The sequence below is a fragment of the Perkinsus marinus genome (assembly GCF_000006405.1).
Source record: "Perkinsus marinus ATCC 50983 genomic scaffold scf_1104296948436, whole genome shotgun sequence".
NCBI lineage: Eukaryota > Perkinsozoa > Perkinsida > Perkinsidae > Perkinsus > Perkinsus marinus.
In genome coordinates, this window is record NW_003210195.1 from 124679 (window position 1) to 145641 (window position 20963).

The 20963-nt window shown below is 50.5% G+C and overlaps 3 protein-coding genes across 3 annotated transcripts; 1 reads left to right on the forward strand and 2 right to left on the reverse strand.

Annotated features, from left to right (window-relative positions):
- Nucleotides 1-3965: 3965 nt before the first annotated feature.
- Nucleotides 3966-15619, reverse strand: Pmar_PMAR005846 (hypothetical protein; the record flags this gene model as incomplete). The annotated part of the gene is made up of 54 exons (XM_002778670.1): nt 3966-4058; nt 4109-4235; nt 4279-4337; nt 4422-4562; nt 4609-4701; nt 4749-4835; nt 4887-4990; nt 5041-5136; nt 5326-5391; nt 5444-6794; nt 6837-6947; nt 6992-7100; nt 7143-7288; nt 7331-7502; nt 7547-7652; nt 7700-7837; nt 7883-8027; nt 8074-8250; nt 8291-8431; nt 8490-8645; nt 8685-8781; nt 8824-8965; nt 9015-9128; nt 9176-9356; nt 9407-9573; nt 9616-9703; nt 9756-9887; nt 10206-10511; nt 10559-10710; nt 10924-11010; nt 11060-11150; nt 11193-11360; nt 11402-11462; nt 11508-11626; nt 11678-11788; nt 11842-11929; nt 11977-12076; nt 12588-12704; nt 12753-12870; nt 12916-13069; nt 13116-13207; nt 13254-13412; nt 13459-13597; nt 13647-13757; nt 13806-13906; nt 13954-14060; nt 14252-14477; nt 14524-14592; nt 14764-14785; nt 14810-14925; nt 15035-15211; nt 15254-15324; nt 15370-15458; nt 15510-15619. The coding sequence occupies 54 exons, from the start codon at nt 15617-15619 to the stop codon at nt 3966-3968; spliced, it is 7800 nt and encodes a 2599-aa protein (XP_002778716.1).
- A 181-nt stretch (nt 15620-15800) lies between these two features.
- Nucleotides 15801-16748, reverse strand: Pmar_PMAR005847 (conserved hypothetical protein). The gene is made up of 6 exons (XM_002778671.1): nt 16638-16748; nt 16493-16592; nt 16341-16444; nt 16215-16294; nt 16073-16167; nt 15801-16018 (listed from the first exon to the last, which is right to left on the reverse strand). The coding sequence occupies exons 1-6, from the start codon at nt 16724-16726 to the stop codon at nt 15917-15919; spliced, it is 570 nt and encodes a 189-aa protein (XP_002778717.1). The 5' UTR covers nt 16727-16748; the 3' UTR covers nt 15801-15916.
- A 753-nt stretch (nt 16749-17501) lies between these two features.
- Pmar_PMAR005848 (hypothetical protein) lies at nt 17502-18754 on the forward strand. Its single transcript, XM_002778672.1, has 6 exons — nt 17502-17608; nt 17658-17801; nt 17849-17931; nt 17983-18220; nt 18268-18432; nt 18477-18754. Exons 1-6 carry the CDS (start codon nt 17540-17542, stop codon nt 18591-18593), a joined length of 816 nt encoding a protein of 271 aa, XP_002778718.1. The 5' UTR covers nt 17502-17539; the 3' UTR covers nt 18594-18754.
- The last annotated feature ends 2209 nt before the right edge of the window (nt 18755-20963 follow it).

Consider the following 20963-nt stretch of genomic DNA (forward strand, 5'->3'; position numbering starts at 1 on the left):
CCGTGTTGTGCTACAATTCACTCGTGACCTCTTGAATTCGTGGTATCGATCGTAGTGAAATTGCAACTCAGTTCCTGCCAGTTAAAACTTCGAAATCGACCCCACCGGTGTACTGATTGATAATACGCATTAGTTGACCGTTAGGTCTCCTACAATTTACTCGTGACAAAATCGTCAAGACATACTAGAAGCCGACGAGAGGTCACTATTGTATGTATAACTTACCACATGTTTTACTCAGTGCAAGTGGGTTTCAATCCACGACGATCATGCACAAGGATAGATTATTCACTCAATCTTCAATGCATACGAATCACACACCACAGACAAGCCAGGGGCTGAAGCCTCACGTCACCATCTGGTCATCGTCAGTGGCGGCAGATCTGAGAAATGAGCCGCAGCATCTGTAATGGACGTAGTGAGACTGCCAGAGGTTACTACGACGAAAAATGACCAGCTGGAATCACAAGCAGCCGTTTCCCTGTATCAAATGGTACCAACTCAACTGCTGAGGACCGAGAGAGACATGACCACCCTCATCATCATGATTCAAACACCCTTCATCCCGATACGGAGCTTGAGGTCTCTCTCACGCTCTGTCAGTGCTACTAGGAGTCTCTGAAGATACGATCAATGCCGTTATACCTCTGATGGAGCCCACCTGTAGGAAACTCCGATCCAGGAGCGGTGTAGAACGCCCCGTAGACGCCTGCAGGAGAGCTGAGCCTGCTGGAGGCGTGGGGACAGTCATCACGGCAGTCGATCGAGAGTGATGGGATCGGTAACCATGCTGCACTGATTGTATAGGAGGCGAGAAGCGATACTGTTGTTCGCCCACCCAGACCGACAGGGCCGTTACAGCCGCTCGCAGGTGACGGTGCAGGGCTCGCTCCAGTAGAGCATGGAGACGTGCCACGCCCACTGCCATCTCTGATTCATACATCGCCGAGAAGAGGTGATGAAGTTTTGGTATTTTTTCTAAACCTACAGTCGTAGATGCTTCGCATGGCTTACTCAGCGTCTCACCACTCCCTTGCCCTGTCAGCAACTGCAATCGAGTCATAGCAGCAGAAAGCCTGGACTTCACCTGATATCAGAGACACTACGGAGGAGGCGCCAGACGACCTCCTGCCTACATACAACGACAAGGAGGGCGCATCTCAGGTGATAACATCCCCGCTCTCTGGCACTGAACCACTGTAGTAGCTCGAAACTGCGACGAGGCCCCACTCAGCGACCCCTGTAGAGGCTGCAAACCCTACTCGAATTCCCTCAGCTTACGCCAGGCCCGCTCCTTCAATGCCTCCTTGGCTCCTCCCAGTAGCTCTTGAAGCCGTCCAATACCATACCCCACGCTCATCGCCTCTGAAGGCAGTTGAGTAACGGCAAGTGGCAAGGGCAGGTGTACTACGTTTGATGCGTCTGGTCAAATCATCGTGGTCTACAGTAACCACCCTCGACGACCCTCGACGATCCCACCTCATTGAATCAGGTGCCATGGAGCGTCTCCGTACCTCTGGTGCCCTACCAAGCTCACTAGAGACCTCCGAGATCCGCCCAGCCAAGGCTAGGAGGGATGGTCGCCTCCCAAAGGCCGATACGCCCCCCATAGTCGACTCGGGCGACTCGGTACCACTTCCCACTCTCTCCTGGGAGGCTGTGAGCACATCGTCATCACTTTCTGCAATTTTGCTGGACTCTATACCAGTCTCGCCTGGAGTACTATATTCCTCCCTAACAGGTTCCTCCTCGATATTCGAAGGCTCTTCATCTTCGTTCCCATCATTCGTCCCCAAGTCCTTTCCAGATTCTAATGAGAGACTTCCCCGTTTCCCTAACTGGTCCTCTATTTTGGCCAGTAGACTCTCAGACACCCTTCGCCGGACACGCTCGCTACTCATGAGAGCACTACTCCTCCTCATAGCAGTATTGACTCAAACACAAGCCCGTCGGGTAGCACATACAGGACCATAAGGCAACTTGTTGGAGCATGAGAGGAAGCATCATTACGCATGGAGAACTACCATGAGCACTAGCCTATGAGCACTCAAGTGAAGGGCGTATAGAGCCAGTCGTTGCCACCACCGGCCTCTGGTATCGACAACAACAATGGCTTGTCTAAGGATTACACAACAGTGCCAGGAGCACAACAGGAATGCACAATGCTCACATCCAACAGTTCCGGCTGCTGACATAATCGCTTGCTGTAGGGATATCAGCGAGGTCTCAAGGTTGAACATTTCTCGCCCTAACCTTACCACACCAATCTGACATCAATAGCGACATGGTGAAACCGTCAAAGCTGACTGCGGCCTTCCTTACGTTGTGTGTATTCAATGTCGATCGAGTTTCATCCCCCCACCTGAGCAGTCGTGCTTGAGCCCGGTCAACTGAAGGGAAGAGGAGGCGTCGGGAACACAAAGGGTTGATGGATCTTCTCACGATTCACTGTTTGGTCCAATACGAACTTGCTCCATTTGTCCATATTCAACAACCATGCATCAAGACTACTTATTCTGTCATTGAACTTCAACTGAAGAGGTTGGAATCACACCGCATCGGGATTTCACTGGGGTACTATCACTACCAGGTCCAGTTTCACCCTCCTCTTCACTTTATTAGCAATAGCCTATAACGATGACACAATTGAGTCCGCACTGCTCTGTTACCATAATACTTACAACATCATCATTAACTTGTTCGGCCCCTGATATCATACCTCGTAGTAGATTATTCAGCTCCACTGAAACCTCGTTATTGGAAACCTGCCCAACAGCCCTTCACTCTACCCCATGCTCCGACTCACCAAACAAGCCTGTCGATTTTTCTCGTTGTTCTCCTGTTGTGTCCGAGTCGACTGTATATTGTAATGCGTTCGATTCAACTACCAAGACTACCGCGGTGAACCCAACCACGACCGACAAGTATATACGCCACCATCACCTCATCCCAGTGCCCCGTCTCAATCCTCCGCACACCATGGAGCTGCGTCCTTATCGACCCTTCAATGGTGTCCAACCGCGTCGCCATACTGTTCCTGGGTTCAACAGAGCTACATCAGTAGGGGTTCACGCTACCGCCCTACCCGCTCTTCGCCAGTCGCTCAGCAGTCATGAGCACCGGCCCAGTGGTATTAGACCCAGCAGGGTCAGGCTGCACACTTAGGGACAGCTGACTGTTTGATATCGTATTGACGAGATCATGGAGGACGGCCCTAGAATGATGAGAGGTGGTCAGGTGGCATTGGATGAGGGTGAGTATGATCATCATTACACATCATCTCCTCTTCTAGTCTTGCTTGCGGAAAGGGCTACTACCCCTTGTGCTGTGAGGAGGCATAGGCTAGTCAGACACGTGGACACTCGATGGCATCTTCTTACGGCCTCAGACCTACTCACGGGCATATAAAAGTAATGGCTGTGGAAACAAGCTCGGCAGTTAGTTTCATCCAATAACACAGGATTGGGCTATGCAGGAAACATCAGCGAGAGAGGTTCATCAAAGAGAGCATGAAGGAGTGTCGGACCATTTACACGTCAGATGTCCTTGGTTGGAAAGGAGTGCACCACCATCACCACCATCTGGTGGCATCTGAAGATCAGGCTCGCCTGGATATACTCTATCCATTTTAATGGGGGCAGGTCGCCGACACATGTTTCCACTCCATAGTACCTCGGGAGCGCTGCATGCCCACCTCCTACTCAAGTTGTATCCTCTTCACTGGTACTGATGGTAGCATCGCAGGAACGAAGCGTTGAGGCCGGCAGCAAGGATACTCCTACCGAGAGCCGCAGTTTATGCTTCGCCAGCCGTTCCCCGACTAATAGGCACCCGAAGGGCTCCTTCAGTACTATCATGCATAGTACTCCGTAACCCTAAACCTCCCCCTTCCAGTAGGCCCATCGAGGGCTTTGACAACACCACCAACAATGAGGAGAAACATTGGAAAGGTAGTCACGTCGCAATCAGGGCTGATCGGGAGCATTCTTCATAGTAATGTCACCTCCTTCAAGACTCGAGGCCTTTGTATGGTCCATCTCCTTCTCCTTTAATGGACCCTAACAGAATGTTACTGGATGATGGCCCTACCAACTCGATGCCAGCTCACATGTTTGAGTTCCTTAGCTGCCTCTAGTATCGTAGCAACCCTCTGTTTCCGCCATTCTAATACAGAGTCCAATGCCGCCCTCCGCTTCCTCATAGCCTCCAAGTTAGCCTCAGCGGTAGCTATAGACCTTATACAGACAGTTACGAGAGAGGATAACGAAGGTGGGGTACGTCTCAAGATCAGTCCGATCCCTTTTCTTGTTGATGATAGCAGCTGTAGCATCCTGGTCCTGAAAGATGCTACGTGACCAACCATGACGAGTTATAATACATCTATCCACTCCATTTCGGGGCGAGCGAGGCCATCCTACTACCAGTTTCCGTTTGCGAGAAGCCCTAGCCTCTTTCAATCGAGCATCCAATTTGCCATCACCCAACAGCCCATTCAACCGTTCCTCTGCCTCTTTCTCCTCTCTCGTAGCCTCCTTATTAATGTACTCCAACGTCTGCGGGACCTAATGCGGCGTCCCATACACACCTCATAGGGCATGCTACTCTTACAGTGACTGTATGATGAGCCCTAGGCACATCAACATCCTTAAGCCGATACGTCTCTATAGACCGTAGGGCTTCTGCCAAGGTCTCGGCCTTCACCTACGCCACGACCAATAAGCCCTGCCGCACGATAGCGGGCCCATTACTTCAGCTCCGTCCTTAACACCGTAAGCGTATTTACAAACTGCTCGAATCATCGCTTGGCAGTTTACTTCGACCATATCGGTCTTCATCTACTTGGTAGCGATGAAGGGCCCCTTTCAGCCGGCGGCCCTCTCTCCTACCTTGACAGCCTCATGTATGGCTGTATCCAACGCTAAAGCCTGTGGAGTCGACACAGTACTAGTACTACGCCGAGCAGGGACCTTGGCAGTTGATATTGTGGTTGCTGACAAACGAAGACACTCCGATATTTGCGTTTCTCCTTCCGTGTAGTACGTCCTCCTCCACGACCAAGAGCAGGAGGTGGCTTGATACGGCTCAAGGGCTCTGCCGCATCCTTTCGAGCGATTGGCTCTCGACTGCCTGCAACTACTGAGACATGAAGTAATGGAGGTGTGGTATTACTTTTCCTGACCGGATGCTGCCGAGTAGAGGACATCAAACACAGGACTGCACCGACTGTGAAATTTATTTTCGGGCGCGCGCTAATTACCCCGCGCAGTCATGAACAAGGACAGCGCAACATCGTCTCGAGTAGTGGAAACATACTTGGTAGATTACGTTGGACAGTATACAGCGGTAGAGGGACATAGGAACAGGCATTGAGACCCGAGGGTAGATCCAGCTCTGACCAGACGTCGCAGGCAGAGGGGGACCTCATCTCTGTCGAATTTGGTACTTAGTTCGGGGAAGGCTCCCTTAGCTGCCCCTAGCAGGGCGAATGCTGATTCAAACACGAACTCATCGCAAGTCAAGCTCCAACCAAAGTCCTCGAGGCCGTCTACGAGGGCGCTGAGGGCTGCTTGGATGTCCTCAAGCGGCTGAGAAGCCATCGCGTTGCTCTTGAGGACCAACTGTGTGGAGAGTAGCTCCTCTTGGTAGGTGTTGGGCTCTTCTTTATCGAACGATCGAGGTGCTGCTCGGTCCGACACTAGAGCAGTTACCTCAGCTACTGTTGGCACTCTCAATGGCTTAGCAGTATACCTCTGATACAGAGTTGGGAGGGGCGCGAGGCCTCCTAGATTCTTGCATACAATACACCGAACTTCCTCGCACTCATCCTGCACCATCGTTACTGCGATGGTATCAGGCACTAGAGGGCTGACTGCTACTCGAACCTCTGCTGGCTGTGAGGAACGAGAGCATAGTTCCAGCCAAGCCTCTCGATGAGGTGACTGAGCTCGGCTTCGGGCGAGGGCTAATACGCCATCTACGTCATTGGGATAAAACAAGTCATGAAGACGCTCCACCACGTCCCCTGTGAGCAGCTCGGCCTTGGCCGCTGTGAGGGCGACCAACACAGCCCCTCGGTACTCCGGCTCATTAGAGATGTCCTTAGATAAGGCCTCCGCTATGAGGCCCTCTGATGCGTGATTGTTTTCTATGAGTGCTTGGAGGACTTGAGGATGGTGGGAACTCTCAACAGTATCAGTGGACACTGCAGCAGCAACCCGTGCACGCTGTATGCCCAGGAAGCCGTCACCAGCATCACACTTGCCCACAGCGAACTTGAAATTGCAAAGCCGGGCAATGTCCAGGACTATAGTATTCAAGGGAGGGCATGCAGAAGTCTCGGCCAGGAGGACTTGCAGGTGCTCGACACGGAGGTCGCTGGCCTGACCAGTGTTGACCAGGAACCTTATCATCTCGAGCTTTGCATGCATCTCATTAGCCGAGTGAGGTTCCAGTCGAAGGGCATCCATAATCCCTCCAATAGCATTCAAGTTCACTAAAGCAACACTGGCAAGCTTGCGCACATGGCAGATAGGAGATCTCGCCAGTTCCCATACAGTCCCCAGTAACTTCTTATGCTGTTCTTCAGCAAAGGCTTCCTCATTACCCAACTTCAACTTGCATACAAAGAGCAGAGCTGGCATAACAGTAGAACCATCGCCTGTATCCCCTTTAAGTAGATCAGTGATAGCATCGACCAGTTGGGGCTGTCTGCGACATAGTTCCATGAAGGTAGTAGACCGTCCTGTCTGCTTATGGCCACTCGCAACAGTATGCTCTGAGTCATTACCAAGGACCTGAACTGGCAATAGTGACACATGAGAGACGAGAGGGGTTACCCTTCTCGAGGCATGGACGAAGAGCAAAGTCCCAGCACTGCGTATGGGCCAGGTCTCCTCCCCTCGTTGAGACAGGGTCTTCACCGCCAGCAGCAATATTGAGTTCATGACCTGACGCACATTCCATGCACTAGAGGGCAGCCATGGCAGTCTACACTCTCAGGGATGTATCCTGCCAAGTGGGCATCTCTGACTATAGCACGCAGGACATTGAGGGCATGTACGCAGGATGTTACATCGTCAGTCGAGGGGCCCTCGAATACTCTGAGGAAGGCGATAAGCACCATCGAGTGATAGATGCCTTACCCTTGGAGGCGGGCTATGGTGTCCAAGAGCAGCTGGCAGGAGGTGTATCCTCCTCCACTCAGTCTCAAGTGGCTTGCTGAGCCCTCGAGGATCCCAACGAAGCACAGACCGAGACCGAAAGAACGTCGTAGGGCTGGCGGCAAGACCTAGGATGAACATTCCAAGAGGACTAGAGAGAAACGGCCTACCATTCGCAGCCTCGAACGCTCCTCCGAATCTTCCTGTACAGCCACATGGTCTTCCAGGAGGCTATGCAAGTCTTGAAGCCATTTATGAGGCAACTCCTGTAGTCGAGGGTCTTCAGCGAGTAGTAGACGTCTTGTGACCTCCGCTAAGCATCGGTAGAGTCGGGTGTTAGCCCTGAAGAGCTAGGAATGAGAAGGAAGCTAGGCTAGTGACCGGACCCTGGGTGCTTGGTCGATAGGAGGAACAACAGCAGCATGCACCCGACCTTATCCCATACCTCTACCGAAGAAGAGCTCGCCAGAGTTACCAAGGACGCAGTGGTCTCTGGCAGATCATAGACATACACCAAGCATTGTTGAAACTGGACCCACCTGTGAGAGGCGTTGCAATGCTCTCCATCGAGCTAAGATTCTCCACGATAGCCTCCAGAGCAGATACACTCTCCTTGATGGTAGTCCAGGCGGAAGTAGTCGTCGAGGTATCATCATCGATATCCATGCTCACGTCATCTGTACAATGATAAGAATCAGGCCTCGGAAGTAGCAGTAGCCGACCTGAGGTATCCATGGCAATCTCGTCAGACTCCACACTCTCCCCTCCTGATACTATCAGGTGACCACGGCAGTCCACATTAGTCTTAGGACGCCCAGCCGCGTGGTCCAGTCCTGCTGCTGTGAGTAGGTTGGAAGACACCAGGACCTGGGGGATCGAGTTGTCTAGGGGCATATGCGCCTACTACACCTACATCGTCCACGCCCTCACTGATGGCACCAAGCACGCTGACGCAGACAGACAGCAGTATCTCAATGGAAGTAACAGACTGTAGTGAGGAGCCTTCCATAGTCGGCATGCCACGTATGGTAGGGAGGGCAGCGGCAAGGCAGGCTAGATGGAGATGCAGGCCCCTAAGGGCGTCCAAACCCTGAAAGCTGCTATTACACAGAAATGGGACAACGTGTTACCTTGCCAAGGCTCTCTCTGAACTCCACCCTAACCGTCCTCATTATACCCTCCACATAGGCTACCCTAGCCTCTCCCCTCAAAGCTTGGCTATAGAGGGCCGCTAGGGCAGCGGCCTCACTAGTCCAGCGTACTCGAACGACCTGACCCAAGCAGACCAACACATACAGGCCGCACAGCAGGAGTGCCAACAAGCACTACATGTTTGCTCTTCTTGGCGAGCTCGGCAATACGACGTTCTATCTGGGGCGCCACTTGGAGAACGACCTCAGACGGTACTGCCTGTAGGGCCTCCACCACTGCTGTACGCTGCTTACTCCATGCTGCACCCAGGGCTTGTAGCAAGGCTAGTATAACCTACAGTAGCAGAGGTACTCCCAATTCCGTGGACCACACCAGTCTCGCCTCTGAGTCGTAGAAGCCCAACTCCTTCGCAATAGAACAGCCTGAGTAGACCTTCCCCGTGTTGAGCGATACAGGTAGGCTTCCAAAACTGAGGACAACACTCTGAGAAGAAAGCAGAGATAGTCCTTACAGCTTGTAAATATGCTCGACTATTGTAGCCGCAGGGTAGGCTATCTCTAATGGCGAGCCGGGTCTGGTAGCGACAGGAATAAGGTAGTCCAGGAAGAGCTCCTTGAGCCATGGGGTATACCTCTTCGACGACAGAGCAGGGCCTAGGACGATATTCTTCACATAAATGGGCCGAGTGAATAAACTGCGTACCATCCTCTTGCTGTGATTTCATCTCCCACGTATCGCGTAATCGTTGTAAGAAGGCCTTCAGTGCCGAGGTAGCCCGTTGGCGTAGTGCTAGGTTGGAGAGTTTCAACTGTTGACCTACACACGGCCCCGAGTACAGCCTCATCAGACTACACACATCTCACCGTTCCTCACGAACAAGGGGTAGACCAGACGGACCTCAGCAGGGGTGATAGGAGTAGTAGCAGGGCTCTTCACTGTAGACATCAACTTTAAGGCCGAGATGGCTATAGCACTGTCGGATGACAGCATCCACCTCTCCAATGTCTCGATGGGCAGGCTACCGTACTGCTCTCCCTTCCTCTCCTAAAGCATTTGATGATACTCCGAAAGCCCCCACGCATCCCCGTATGTACATCATCGATCGAGGCCTGGTCTTCTTCCTGGCTGGTCTGGTGCCTGCGGCTTTTCTTCTTTGATTTTGGTTCTACCAGCGATAAACCCGTCTCAGTGAACTCCGCTCGGCCCAACTTCCGGAACAGACCAGCAAGGGCCAGGATGGAGTAGTCACCTCCTCCTCCTCCTAACACACGACAAGTCCCCCTATGACCTCACGCTGGCCTACGAGTACCAGCCTCACCATCCTCAGAAACCCTAGACAATGCTGTATTCCAAAGCGAAGTCAATAGCCCTGGTGGAGCCTTGGAGAGTATCTACGATGCACCATAGCCTCCCGTAGCCGGAGCCCTAGTGAACACTATGTACATTGGTAAGGGTATCCGCAAGGCCCTGACTAAGATCGTTGCCCTCATCTTGATGAGCCCGATCAAGGAGGGCCAGTATGGGGCCAAAGAGGCGCTCTTGGACATCGAACTTGACAGCAGCACCCTCAGGGACCTGAATACAACGAAAAACGTGGCTATACGAATTGGATCGCCATTTCTCATCCGTGACAGAGAGCAAGTCCGTGACCAGGGAAATATGCATATGCTTAACGGCACATGTGAGTAACAATATGAAAAAAATTCTGAGGAGATTTCGAGAAATTCGTCCGAATTTCTGTTCCCTCCTACGCAACTTCGTCTATCAACTTCTATAATCAGTAAGAAAACTCCTGAGCTCGGTTGAGGGAAGCGGATATATATTCCAACACTGGATCAGGCTTTCCCCCGATGGGCCCTGACTACACACTGTAACACCCGATCGACGTATTACCATTGAGCACACTCTTTCTAAGAGTTGTTTTGCCGCACTAGAGGAGCTCCCCTCTCGTGCCACAGTATCGAGAAGATCCGGTACCATATCCAGGGCCATCTCCATAGCATCGTCGCTAGATACAGGCAGAAGGAAGGAGAGACCCTTGCATTTGGCACGGCAGAATGGCAACTCCCTTATGGAGTCCTGGACGATCCTCAGCTTTTCCGGACCCGACGCGCCTGCTTTGCGACATTCAATTTCGAACAGCTGCTCGCAAAGCTGATGTACCAGATGGGAAGGGTGCTCCCAGTGCGTGACACAAACCTAACCTCATTTGCATCTTCCAAGTTCAACCTCAAGATACTTCTTACTTGCAGCATCTGCCTAACACGCCTCGCCTCCATGAGCGGACCTTCATCGCCTCTACTGACTAGTACCATCAACGACTGAAGGGCGTATAGTAGGGTAGGAGTATCCAGTGCTGCATGCCGATCCAACAAGACAGAGGTGTACGCCTCAACACCTGAACCCTCTCTATTGTCCCATTACTCATACCACACCAATCTCACATTTCGCGGTGTATTTTCGTCTCATTTCACCATCTGCAGCCGCTACCAGGAGGCCTCTACTGAGCGCTAAGCAAGCTGATGCAGGCATGTCACTCGAAGGTGGCACAACAAGGGTGTCTGTCATTGGGGTAACTCCACTAAAGAGACCAAGGATCGAGACGGCATACCATTGAGTAGGTGTAGAGCCGAGCTGCTGTTGTTGCTGCCTATGGTGCAAACGTGGTCCATAAGCTCCTCATTCTCCCTAATCTCATCTGTAGAGGTATGATATCCCTACGCCAACAGTGTACTGCCTGCTACTACCTATACCGTGTGCTAAGACCAGTGCAGCTTGGGTAGTCACATCAGGAGGTGCTTGAGTCGACAGTGCAATCTTCAAGCAGGCTTGGCAGACCTAGGATGATTCCAGTCACCAGCTAATGCGGCTATGTCCTACCTCAGCAGTAGAACCAAGGTACTCTCCAGGCCTCCTAGCCGACTTTGTAGAGAGGACCAAGATACTCTGTAGATAGGCACGAAAGGTAGTGAGGCACCAGTCGGACTGCTCTCCCGAGGGGCCAACAGATTCCCCAAGCCGCAAAGCATATCGACCGAAGAGCACCTCCTGAACGGACAGGATAGCGAAGCTTCAATCCACTAACATACCATAATCCTATTAGCACGAATGCCTATATCGTCATTGTAAAGGGCCTTCGTGAAGTTGTACCTTTTACACATTTCAGTGCCCTCTGGCCCCTATAAGTAATACTACTCTAGAGCCAACTCGATCTGTCTAACGAACTGTATGGCCTTTGTTGGGATAGGAGGGGTAGGGGTAGACTCCAGGAAGGACTCTACGGCCGTGCCCTCTGGGAGCAGGGTATCGTTATACTGGGAAGGATACATTTCCAACGTGGATGTTGCGACGGATAATAGGCCTACCCATCCCATAATGACCTCATCGTTCCCTTCTACTGGCATGTTATCACACGTCCGAGCCAGATGCTTCCTCCATGGGTGAGTCGGCATGCCCCTTAGTTGACGATGGAGTAGCTGATAGGAGGCCCGAGTAACGGCCGAGAAGGCACCCCTACTATCACTACTACCCAGAACACTTCAACATCATTTGGAGCTGCCTCAGCCAAGCCTCTCAACGCTACTATCTGCCCGGATATATCCTCCGCAGCGAGATACCTACCGGTCCACCACTGTTGTTGCCGAGCTACCCTAAAGGACCCTACTCTCGTAGATGCTTAGTAGCCTCTAACTGTCCTTCTAGCCTCCCCCTCAGTGCCTCAACCCTCCCTTTGTCCCCTTTGGATAGAGAGATCGGTGTAATACCTACATGCTACTATCACCTCTTGTTGGCTATACCCTTCCCTATTACGATCGATACGCCTTGGTTGAACCTTTGACTTACGACGGACCATGAGGGCACACACCTATGCACTGTTTCGGTACTTTCCCATACTTCCAACACAATACGGAAGAGTAATGCAACAAGTTTAGAATGGTCCAGAAGGGCTACATAATAGACTCGGAAATGGACTCCCTGCTCTCGAGGCAGCAGCTACTGCCACCATCACCAACAACATCGACTCAGTCGTTCGACAGGAGTCACTCAAGGCTCAGCAATGGTATGATAGATTATATCGCGACGGAAAGGGAAGAAAGTATTTCCGTAATAGAAGTATCAATGGTAGTATTAAGAGATAGAGTAATGATACAGAATAAGATACCTACCGAGCCACAGCCGATCGCTGGGGATCCGGCGGACGATGATGGCGAGAAGTCATCCCAGGGGGTCGAAGTCCCTCATTGGGTGGAAGTGTATCAACAGTGAGCATCTCACCATTGAGCACGATCCTTCGTACCGACTCCTTGGAGAGAGGGGCCTGCCGTTGATGTATGAGCTTCAACGCTCGTTCACAACGTCGTACGTCCTCTATCATAGTATTAACGGTACCGCCTGCAATAGGGCATATACCACATGGTCTACGAAGCTCTACTATACTACTTATCGATTGCCAATTCATCGCTGCTGCCTCTAGCTCCTCTTCACTAGCTGGCTCGTTGGACACGGCACGGAAGGCTAGATCGCCATTGTTGATCTGACCCGTTATAGGGTCCCGCATCTACACTCAAAGTAATACACTCCCCACGTCACTGTGTACACTCACCATGGTCTTCAATAGAAGGGCGTTAACCTTAGGTATGCTCATGTTGGTGACAGACGTTCCCTGTGGCAGGTTAGTAGGGATACACCGCTCGTATCCAGCCAGGCAGGCAATGACCTTGTGTGGTGCCCGCTCTGGTCGGAACTTTATCATACAACTGAATAGCAATCTGTGATAACCACAAAAGAGACAACTCCTCCTACCAGTTAGTGAGAACATGCAATACTCTGATATCCAGAGGATGGGCATTAGCTTCATCGAACAGCACTATCTTCGGAACTAGACTCTCTACTGCCTGAGACTGACCGTCACCAAGCAAATCCTGAGCTCCTATACACTACTCTCTGTAACCAAGATCGGGTCTTGGTGAGGAACTTGATGATTTCGGGTGTAACGCGCATATTCAAAGGCAATACCGGAGGTAGAACGGCAGGACTCTCCTCTTCTCCAACGGCCTTAGCAGGCGGTGCCCCCATGTCCAACCCACTAGCCTCCCTCCCCTAAAGACAGGCATCAACGGGGTCCACGTTGCCCTCTCCAACTCACCACACCATTACGCTGTGAAGCAGTAGGGGTCCGTGACGAGGACCTGGAGGAATTTGCCGATACAATCCCTGCCGACTTCGGTGCTTTGGGCTCATGTCGGGGCCTATACTTGATCCTACGTCTACGCCGCTCGTGGTATCTGGCGATAGGGATATCAATCCTGCTACTCCTCTTGAGAGAAGTACTACGTGGGTCGGCCGATATACCGATTGGCCACCAGGAGGTAGAGCAGATCCTCCCTCCCCGAAAACTTCCGAAATAACCGGGAATGGACATGGGAGCTTTTTTCAGGACGATATCTAAGCATAAAGCATCACATCATAAGGACGAATGACAAGACCACCAACATTTGATATATATCCCGTATCATCTCCCGAAGCATATCCCGCATGTCCCTCTGCTTCCTCTCTGACCCTAGCTCGAATAGCTGTAGATCATCTGCTATAACCTACAGAGAGAGGCTCATCAGCCCTATAGAGGGAGTATACTCATCACTTTAGCTTCTCTCAAGGAGTCCGGCAATGGCTGCATAGCTGATGCTGGGGTATCAACGCTGTTGTTCCTATTCTCCCTATCATCCGTAGGGTCCTCCGGCCAGCTCTCTGCATCGCTCAGTTCCACCGAACTCTCACTACTACTCCGTGATCGTGGGCCTGGGTACCCTCTCCTGTCACCTCTACTCTTACTGCGACCCGGAGTTTGATCGTCTGAATAGACAAAACATGAATGCTCTATCGAGAGACCGAACGAAACCGAGTGTAAGCTCTCATTGTCAATGCAGCGGTACTACTACCTCCCTCATCCTTAACTCGCCCTATAGAAGCAGACCCTCTATTCCTCCTTCTGCTCCTGTCCCTCTCCACAGAGGCATTATAGGACCGACGATCGCGACCCCGTCTACTATCAGGGGACTTCCCCCTCGACTTCGGGGAGGACTTCCGATGGGTACTCGGTGACTTCACTCGCTGCCTCTTGGGTTCCGGATCCTCCCTATCAGCCTCAAGACTAGCTCCATCACCCTACCCAACACGACCATCAACACCACCCTGTACAAAGACACTTTACCTCCTTCACTGGAGTTTCGTCATCCCAATCCACAGCTGGGCTCTCATGCTTCACTCGGCTCTCTTCATCCTATACCACACGTTCACCAATAACCCGGTGTTTCCTCTACCCTCCTTACACTATTAAAACCTCCCCCTCTCCCCCCATATCGATACGAGGAAGAGGATATACGTTTATCATCCGAATGCTGCTGCTGTTGATCCCACCACTGCTCATCCTCGTACTGCCTACTACCATTACCATAATACCCTCCATAGTTATACTGACAATAAGACGACTCCACTACAAAGGAGGGATACCAACACCGTACTTGACGATTCCTCCCTCCACCTCCTTTCCATGCAGACTTCCCTCCTCCTCCACTCCCTTTCCACCATGCCCCTCCTTTGTGGCCTCCTCTACCTCCCTTACCGTAATGATACCCATGTCCCCGAGATGAATCCGGAGCAGATGCATTGGGATCCTACACACTTATCGATACTGCTGCATCATACATTAGCTCTATCACTACCACTATGAGCTTAGACCCTGTCCTTGTTGTAGTCCAATTAGAGGTTAACTTCACCAACACCTCCCCAGCAGGATCCTTAGTGACAGTGATGATCTCTCGAGGCACCATAGGTATGCCACCCCAATCCCTTATGTTGAACGTCTGAGCTATCCACTCTGTACCCAGATATCCTATCTCCTGATCAGTAACGATGTGAACACCACAAGGCTCAAATGCTACCTTCTCCGTGCCATCAGCAGCTCTAACTGTCATGGTTCGGTGTATGCCTGGCAAACCCACTAGGAGATGACCTAAGAGAGATGCGTCCAACGAAGAGTAGAGATGGTATGCATCACCAATGAAACCAACGAGTTTCGGATTATGGTTGAGCTTGTCCAATCCTATCCACTTGCCCGAATGGTTCATAAGGAAGTCCGTAACATATCTAGAAACGACCAGAGTAAACGAAAACCGCTCCACACAAATAGAGATGCACCTCAAAACCTTCGCATTGGAGTCGGACTGCTCCCTGAATTTAATATCCTTCTCATCCCTCTGAGCTACCACTCCAGGCTTTGGACCAGAAGACCCAGAGCCATCCGACATCAGATGCTACTATAACCGAGGAGTAGGGAAATGGGAAAGAAGAAGAAATCAAGTAAAGTAAACTGATACGACACTCACAATACTACAGCGTACAAGTACTAATATCTTCACAGTCGCATAGGGATACGAAGCATTCCCATGTACACGCTCCACGAACTAGAACGAGACATGATCACAATATGAGGGTAAATTCTTATGCTTACAATGGTGGTTTCAAAAGAGAACAAGTGGTGACAAGTTACATTGGTGATAACAGTGCTGTGCATACAGACGCTACAGAGATGGTAGTATTGACCTCTAACGTTTTCTCTTCCTCGACGAGGATTTCCCAATTTTCTTCGAAGCAATAGGTGGGGTGCCTGCCGTTGTCGTCTGTGCTTCGCTTGATACTCCCGATTCCTGCACACCAACTTATCACCTTATGAACAGATCGCAACGACACCACACTACTACTTCACTAACAACAGAATGCTTCATATTAGCTGCCGCTCCTTTCTGTGTTCGTGACTTCTTACTAACATGAATTGGTTCAGAGATGGTAGATTCATCTGAAGTCATTCGATCCCTGCAGTAAAGTTGATAAAAGTAGAACTACCCTCGGGTGTCCCAGGGGTTGACGGGGTTGCCGATATAGCTGCTGATGTCTGGTCGGAGGTGAGAGGGGCACTGGTCGAGCTGATAACACCAGTGTTAGTGAATAATACTCATCTATGGAAACTACCTCAGGGACAATAGACGATCAGCACTCTTGACTCCTCGATGCTTCCGACTACTGTGGCCCCCACCTTGAGAGGGCAGGCGATACGATAGGAGATTTTCAAAGCCCTGAATGAGGCCTAATGCTACTGAGCACAGCTGAATGATAACTACCACCTTGACGTAATTGCCATAGTCTACCGAACCGTCGAGATATCGATACTCCTTCTCGGCGATCTCCAACTCCACAGAGCGAAGGTTCTTCAGCAGATTGTTCCTAATAGTGGGCGCATCAGCCTCACTACATCACTACTACTGTTACCGGCATTGGGTGTATCCTCGTAGTAGAGAAGGAGGTAACCTATCCTTGATGGCCGAACTAAGCTGACCAAGAGGAGGAGCGGACGACATGAATGGGGAGAGGCTAAGCTGGGAAATGCACACCGCTGGGATACACTATTAACAGCCTGTATAGAATAACATGTCAATATCACACACACACTGGTGAAATGGAAACTTCAGGGATTAACGACAAAGATTATAAGCAGAACTTATAGTCGTAGAAAGGGAGCCCCGAGCCATCCCTAAACAAGATCCCCGAGTTGTTTTACAGGTGAGAGCCGTTATGGGAGACAACCAGATCCCCGAATTCCACCCGACTTATCGGATTTCCCGAGTCAGGGGCACCGTATCACATCTGCCTAGCGGAAGCCGCAGATTAAATAGAACGAATACGAACCCGTGACCGTCCGAGGGTTTTAGGCACCTTTCACTCCCATTCCGCTCCACAAATGAACTCTGCACAAGTAATGACCCCAAGAAAATCGTCACTGCGCCACGAAATTACGCGCTAAGCCACGCCGGATCGGCGTGTGTGACCAACTTCTCTTTAGTAAAGCAGCCCCTGCGTGGTTAGATGTCTTACAACGGAGCATGGCTTATCATCCATGCACTCTGCGGGAGCGAAGGATGCGAGTGTCAACAGAACTAGTGCGGCCGGTCAGAGTAAGGTAGAGGGACAGGTATTGTGTGGGAGGCCGGCCCCTAGCAGTGCACTCGTTTAGCTTGAAGTTGATGGTCGTTTAGAGAGGGCCCCTTGCTTTCTGCAAGTGGAACCCGCTCTGGGCATGCAGCATTGGGGAGGGATTGCGATACTGCTGGTGGAGATACACTATAAAAGTATACTCCTGGCAGTAGTTCCATTTTACATTCTATTATTTATACATGGGTGGCTGTTTCTCCTCTCTTCCCGGTCTTGACGATCCTGAGGTTGGCAAGCCTCACACTTTCAAGGTAATATATTTCCGAGGCCCTGTCATTCACTAATACCTATCCTCCTCAGATAAAGAAGTCACAGGCTAGCCCTGATTCCAGAAACTTCGAAGTTTTCAACGAGGACGACGAACACTGGCTTTTGATCAAGTCGGATAGCGACTTCAGTGATCCTACTCCCAATTTCTCTCTTGTCAACAAGGAGCGTGAACACGTACTATTGGGGGATCGTATTTTCATATCGGATCGCGTTTTCTTCAGGTTCTTGGTAAGTGTGAAATTGGTGTGGAAAACGTCGTCTGCGCCAAGGATGTCGATTGGGACGGTTCTGACGATTCAAAGAGGTATCACACATAAGCTGCTCGAAATAATTGCATTTTTGTCTTTCTTGTCAGCGACGAGTCAAAGGACTCAATGTTCGACTTTGACGAGAGTGAGCTTAAGGTGAAGCTTCGTTGGAAGATCAAGCGTTCTGCTAAGTTCTCCGATGAGGATGGCCGAGAGTTCGCCACTGTCGGCTTACAAATGAAGGGCCTCTCTAAGTGTGAGGTCGAGATTGACGAGGAAAAAGATAAGGAGAACGACGAGGACTGGGATGCTACTGCTAAGGTCAAGGAGGTTACCTATACTCTGGTAAGTGGATTCTCATGCTCAATCTTTGTTGCATTTGTCGTTGATAGTCTATTGACGGTAAAGACTATGACGTGAGTGTTGAGAGGGGTAACTGGGAGCACTGGGATCGCAAGTGGAAGGTTGATAACATGTTCGAGGTGGAGTACAAGCAGAATGATGGTGCTGATGAGGTCATTGTCAAGACCACTGATCTTGAGGGCAACCCAGGACATGTGAGCCCCTATTGACCTTGACCATCCTTAAATGTGATTCTCAGGATCTCCTCATCGCCTTCGCTATGAGTGAGTTCATGCATCCTTGCCGTCAACTCACCAAGCTCAATCAAGCGGCTGTCCAGATTGGAAAGAAGGCTATGATGGAGCATCGTAAATAGGCGTGTAACGGCTAGTCGGTGATTCTCATTAGTCATTGTAACCGGTTTCGGCCTTTCCATCAGCGTTGACGTAGCAGGTTTCCTTCGCTTCGCGATATTCCAATAAGAGTAACTAACATAAACATTATTTACGTTCCTAACAGTGTAATCACTAGGTTTTGGTACGAAACATTGTTTCGAAAACAGATGGAACTATGATGTGTCTAGTTGTAAAGGGTGGTTATTATGATATCTAACTCAACTGAGTATACACATATTGACCATGAAAATAGGATTGATATATTATTTCTTCGTACAGAGTTTTCATGTGTATGTGGCCGCCTTAACGCTGTCGCCGGTCCGGTTATGGTTCTGGTTGAGAAGTTCTCATCAAACGAGAAGTTCATCAAATCTCGATAAGATCCCGACCTCAACAGAGCTCGGTGATAGGATATTCAGTGGACGGTGATGAATACACAGCAAGGAATAGTCGGATGACAACTTTCGTTGGGGAAGGGTAACAGGACACCCACCATTGACAACATAAAACTAGTGAGGTCACTGTTAATGAGCACTAATGACAACGGTCATGTGTGAAACTCAGTGAGAAGTGCCTCATCACAACCCAGGTCGCGAGCTCTACCCACTGCGTGACGGAGATCCGCTCTGAGATAGCTACGAGAATACAAGTTGGGCACCATACTTTTACTCAAGTTCCGCCTCTTCCTCCCCTCTAGCTGCCAGTATCAATCGAGACAACGCTGTGCATTTTCGGTACCACGCCTTCATGTTTGTATCGTCTCTCGCCTTAGACAAGGACTGTGGATCACTGGGGAATGTATAACTCACGACAGCTTTCTCAGCAGCTGATAGCGCATCTCCCCATCTGCCCAGCTTCGAGTAACATAGGGCCATGTTGGAGTGGGTGCGGGCCTCCTCCTCATTCCAGAGTAGAGAGTAGTCATAGCATGATAATGCGTACTCATACCTACTGGAATCTCGCACGAGTACAGAGACGTATACTTTGTCACTTCTTGGCTTTAGTCATACAATTCCCCAGCTCTCGCAGTTCAGCCGCCCTCGCCCAACTCCTCTCCATCTCAGTAGTATCGTGCAGTACTGAGCACTTACTCCATGATGCTTCGCTTTCGGGTAATAACTGCTCTCGTAAGACTTCCACCGGGGAACGATTATCAGTTCCCACCGAGTAGACCTCGGGAAAATGGCTTTCAAAGGCATGGTAAATGTCGGGCTCGGAAGCTGATGAGCACTATATAGATCCTTACGTGACAACGAGCTACCTTCAAGCTCAGTCAGTATCCTGTTTAGCCTCTTCCCAATCACCAGTCGGGAATCCGTCTCTCCTACTCCGCAACCGCTGTCGTTACCATTGAACCAGCACTTGGACAAGTATTGCAGACAGAAGCCCAACAGCTGAGCGTATCCTAATCGTTCATTGGGGTAGCTGAGCATGCACGTGGTACTGGCTCAAGCGATACGAGCGGACCCACGTGTCTTCGCCACTTGTGAGTTTATAGAAAGTGGCCCACAAGGAAGGACTTAGACAGACCCGTCTAAGGACCAGGTGATGCACACCAGGGCATGCATCACGATCCCAGATACTCCCATCAGATCCGGCTATGGGAGCAGTCACAATACGACGTACTATATCAATGACTTGCCCCGCCAGGAAGACATTATCGTCACCAAAGAGCTCTACCTAGGAGACAAAATGACAGTTGAATGGGATGCTCCATAGACTACCAAAGTCAGCATACCCTCCTCACACTCCGCGATGGCTCTGCACACTCTTGGTGATCGACTATGCCATAGATAAAGGAGGCACACCAAGTGATGCTGAACTTTTTTCATCGCTCTGGTGGTGTGACAACTGGACCTCCGGCAGAGTCGTCCCGTTCAGTGCCGCTATCGCATTCTGTCCTTCTGCGAGATCTCGAAACCGTACAAATGCCAACCCTGCGAAGCATCGTCATCGAGATGGTGATATCCTATTACTCCATGCTAATGGCAAAAGCCTGCTTTAAACAATCTGATTTCCTCAAAGTGAAAGTCTTAGAAACACGATCAACAGGCATTTTAGCAGTGTTGGAATCTATGCTCGCTTTCCTCAGCTGTGTTCATAATTTTCCTCACCAATTACAGAAATTTATATATGAAAGTCGGTGAAAATGTAAAAAAAATCTCCCAAAATTTCCGAAAAATTTTCCATATTCTCACCAACCTGTGTGGATGATCATGTGCATATTTTCCCACACTGTAAGCTTGTCAGGCCCAGCAGCTCACCTCGAGACTCCTGTGTTTCCCTGTCTTTCATAATGAACACCTCATCAATTCCGCCATACCTAACGCCCACACACGAACACTTCAAAT

What these genes read in the sequence shown, in the direction of transcription:
- Pmar_PMAR005847 (XM_002778671.1), bottom strand. Translation starts at nt 16,726, where the DNA reads ATGTCGTCCGCTCCTCCTCTTGGTCAGCTTAGTTCGGCCATCAAGGAT. An exon ending in CGAGGATACACCCAATGCCG is followed by an intron (nt 16,593 to 16,637) that starts GTAACAGTAGTA and finishes GCCCACTATTAG; the next exon opens with GAACAATCTGCTGAAGAACC. An exon ending in ACTATGGCAATTACGTCAAG is followed by an intron (nt 16,445 to 16,492) that starts GTGGTAGTTATC and finishes GGCCTCATTCAG; the next exon opens with GGCTTTGAAAATCTCCTATC.
- Pmar_PMAR005848 (XM_002778672.1), top strand. Translation starts at nt 17,540, where the DNA reads ATGGGTGGCTGTTTCTCCTCTCTTCCCGGTCTTGACGATCCTGAGGTT. An exon ending in GCAAGCCTCACACTTTCAAG is followed by an intron (nt 17,609 to 17,657) that starts GTAATATATTTC and finishes TATCCTCCTCAG; the next exon opens with ATAAAGAAGTCACAGGCTAG. An exon ending in GGTTCTGACGATTCAAAGAG is followed by an intron (nt 17,932 to 17,982) that starts GTATCACACATA and finishes CTTTCTTGTCAG; the next exon opens with CGACGAGTCAAAGGACTCAA.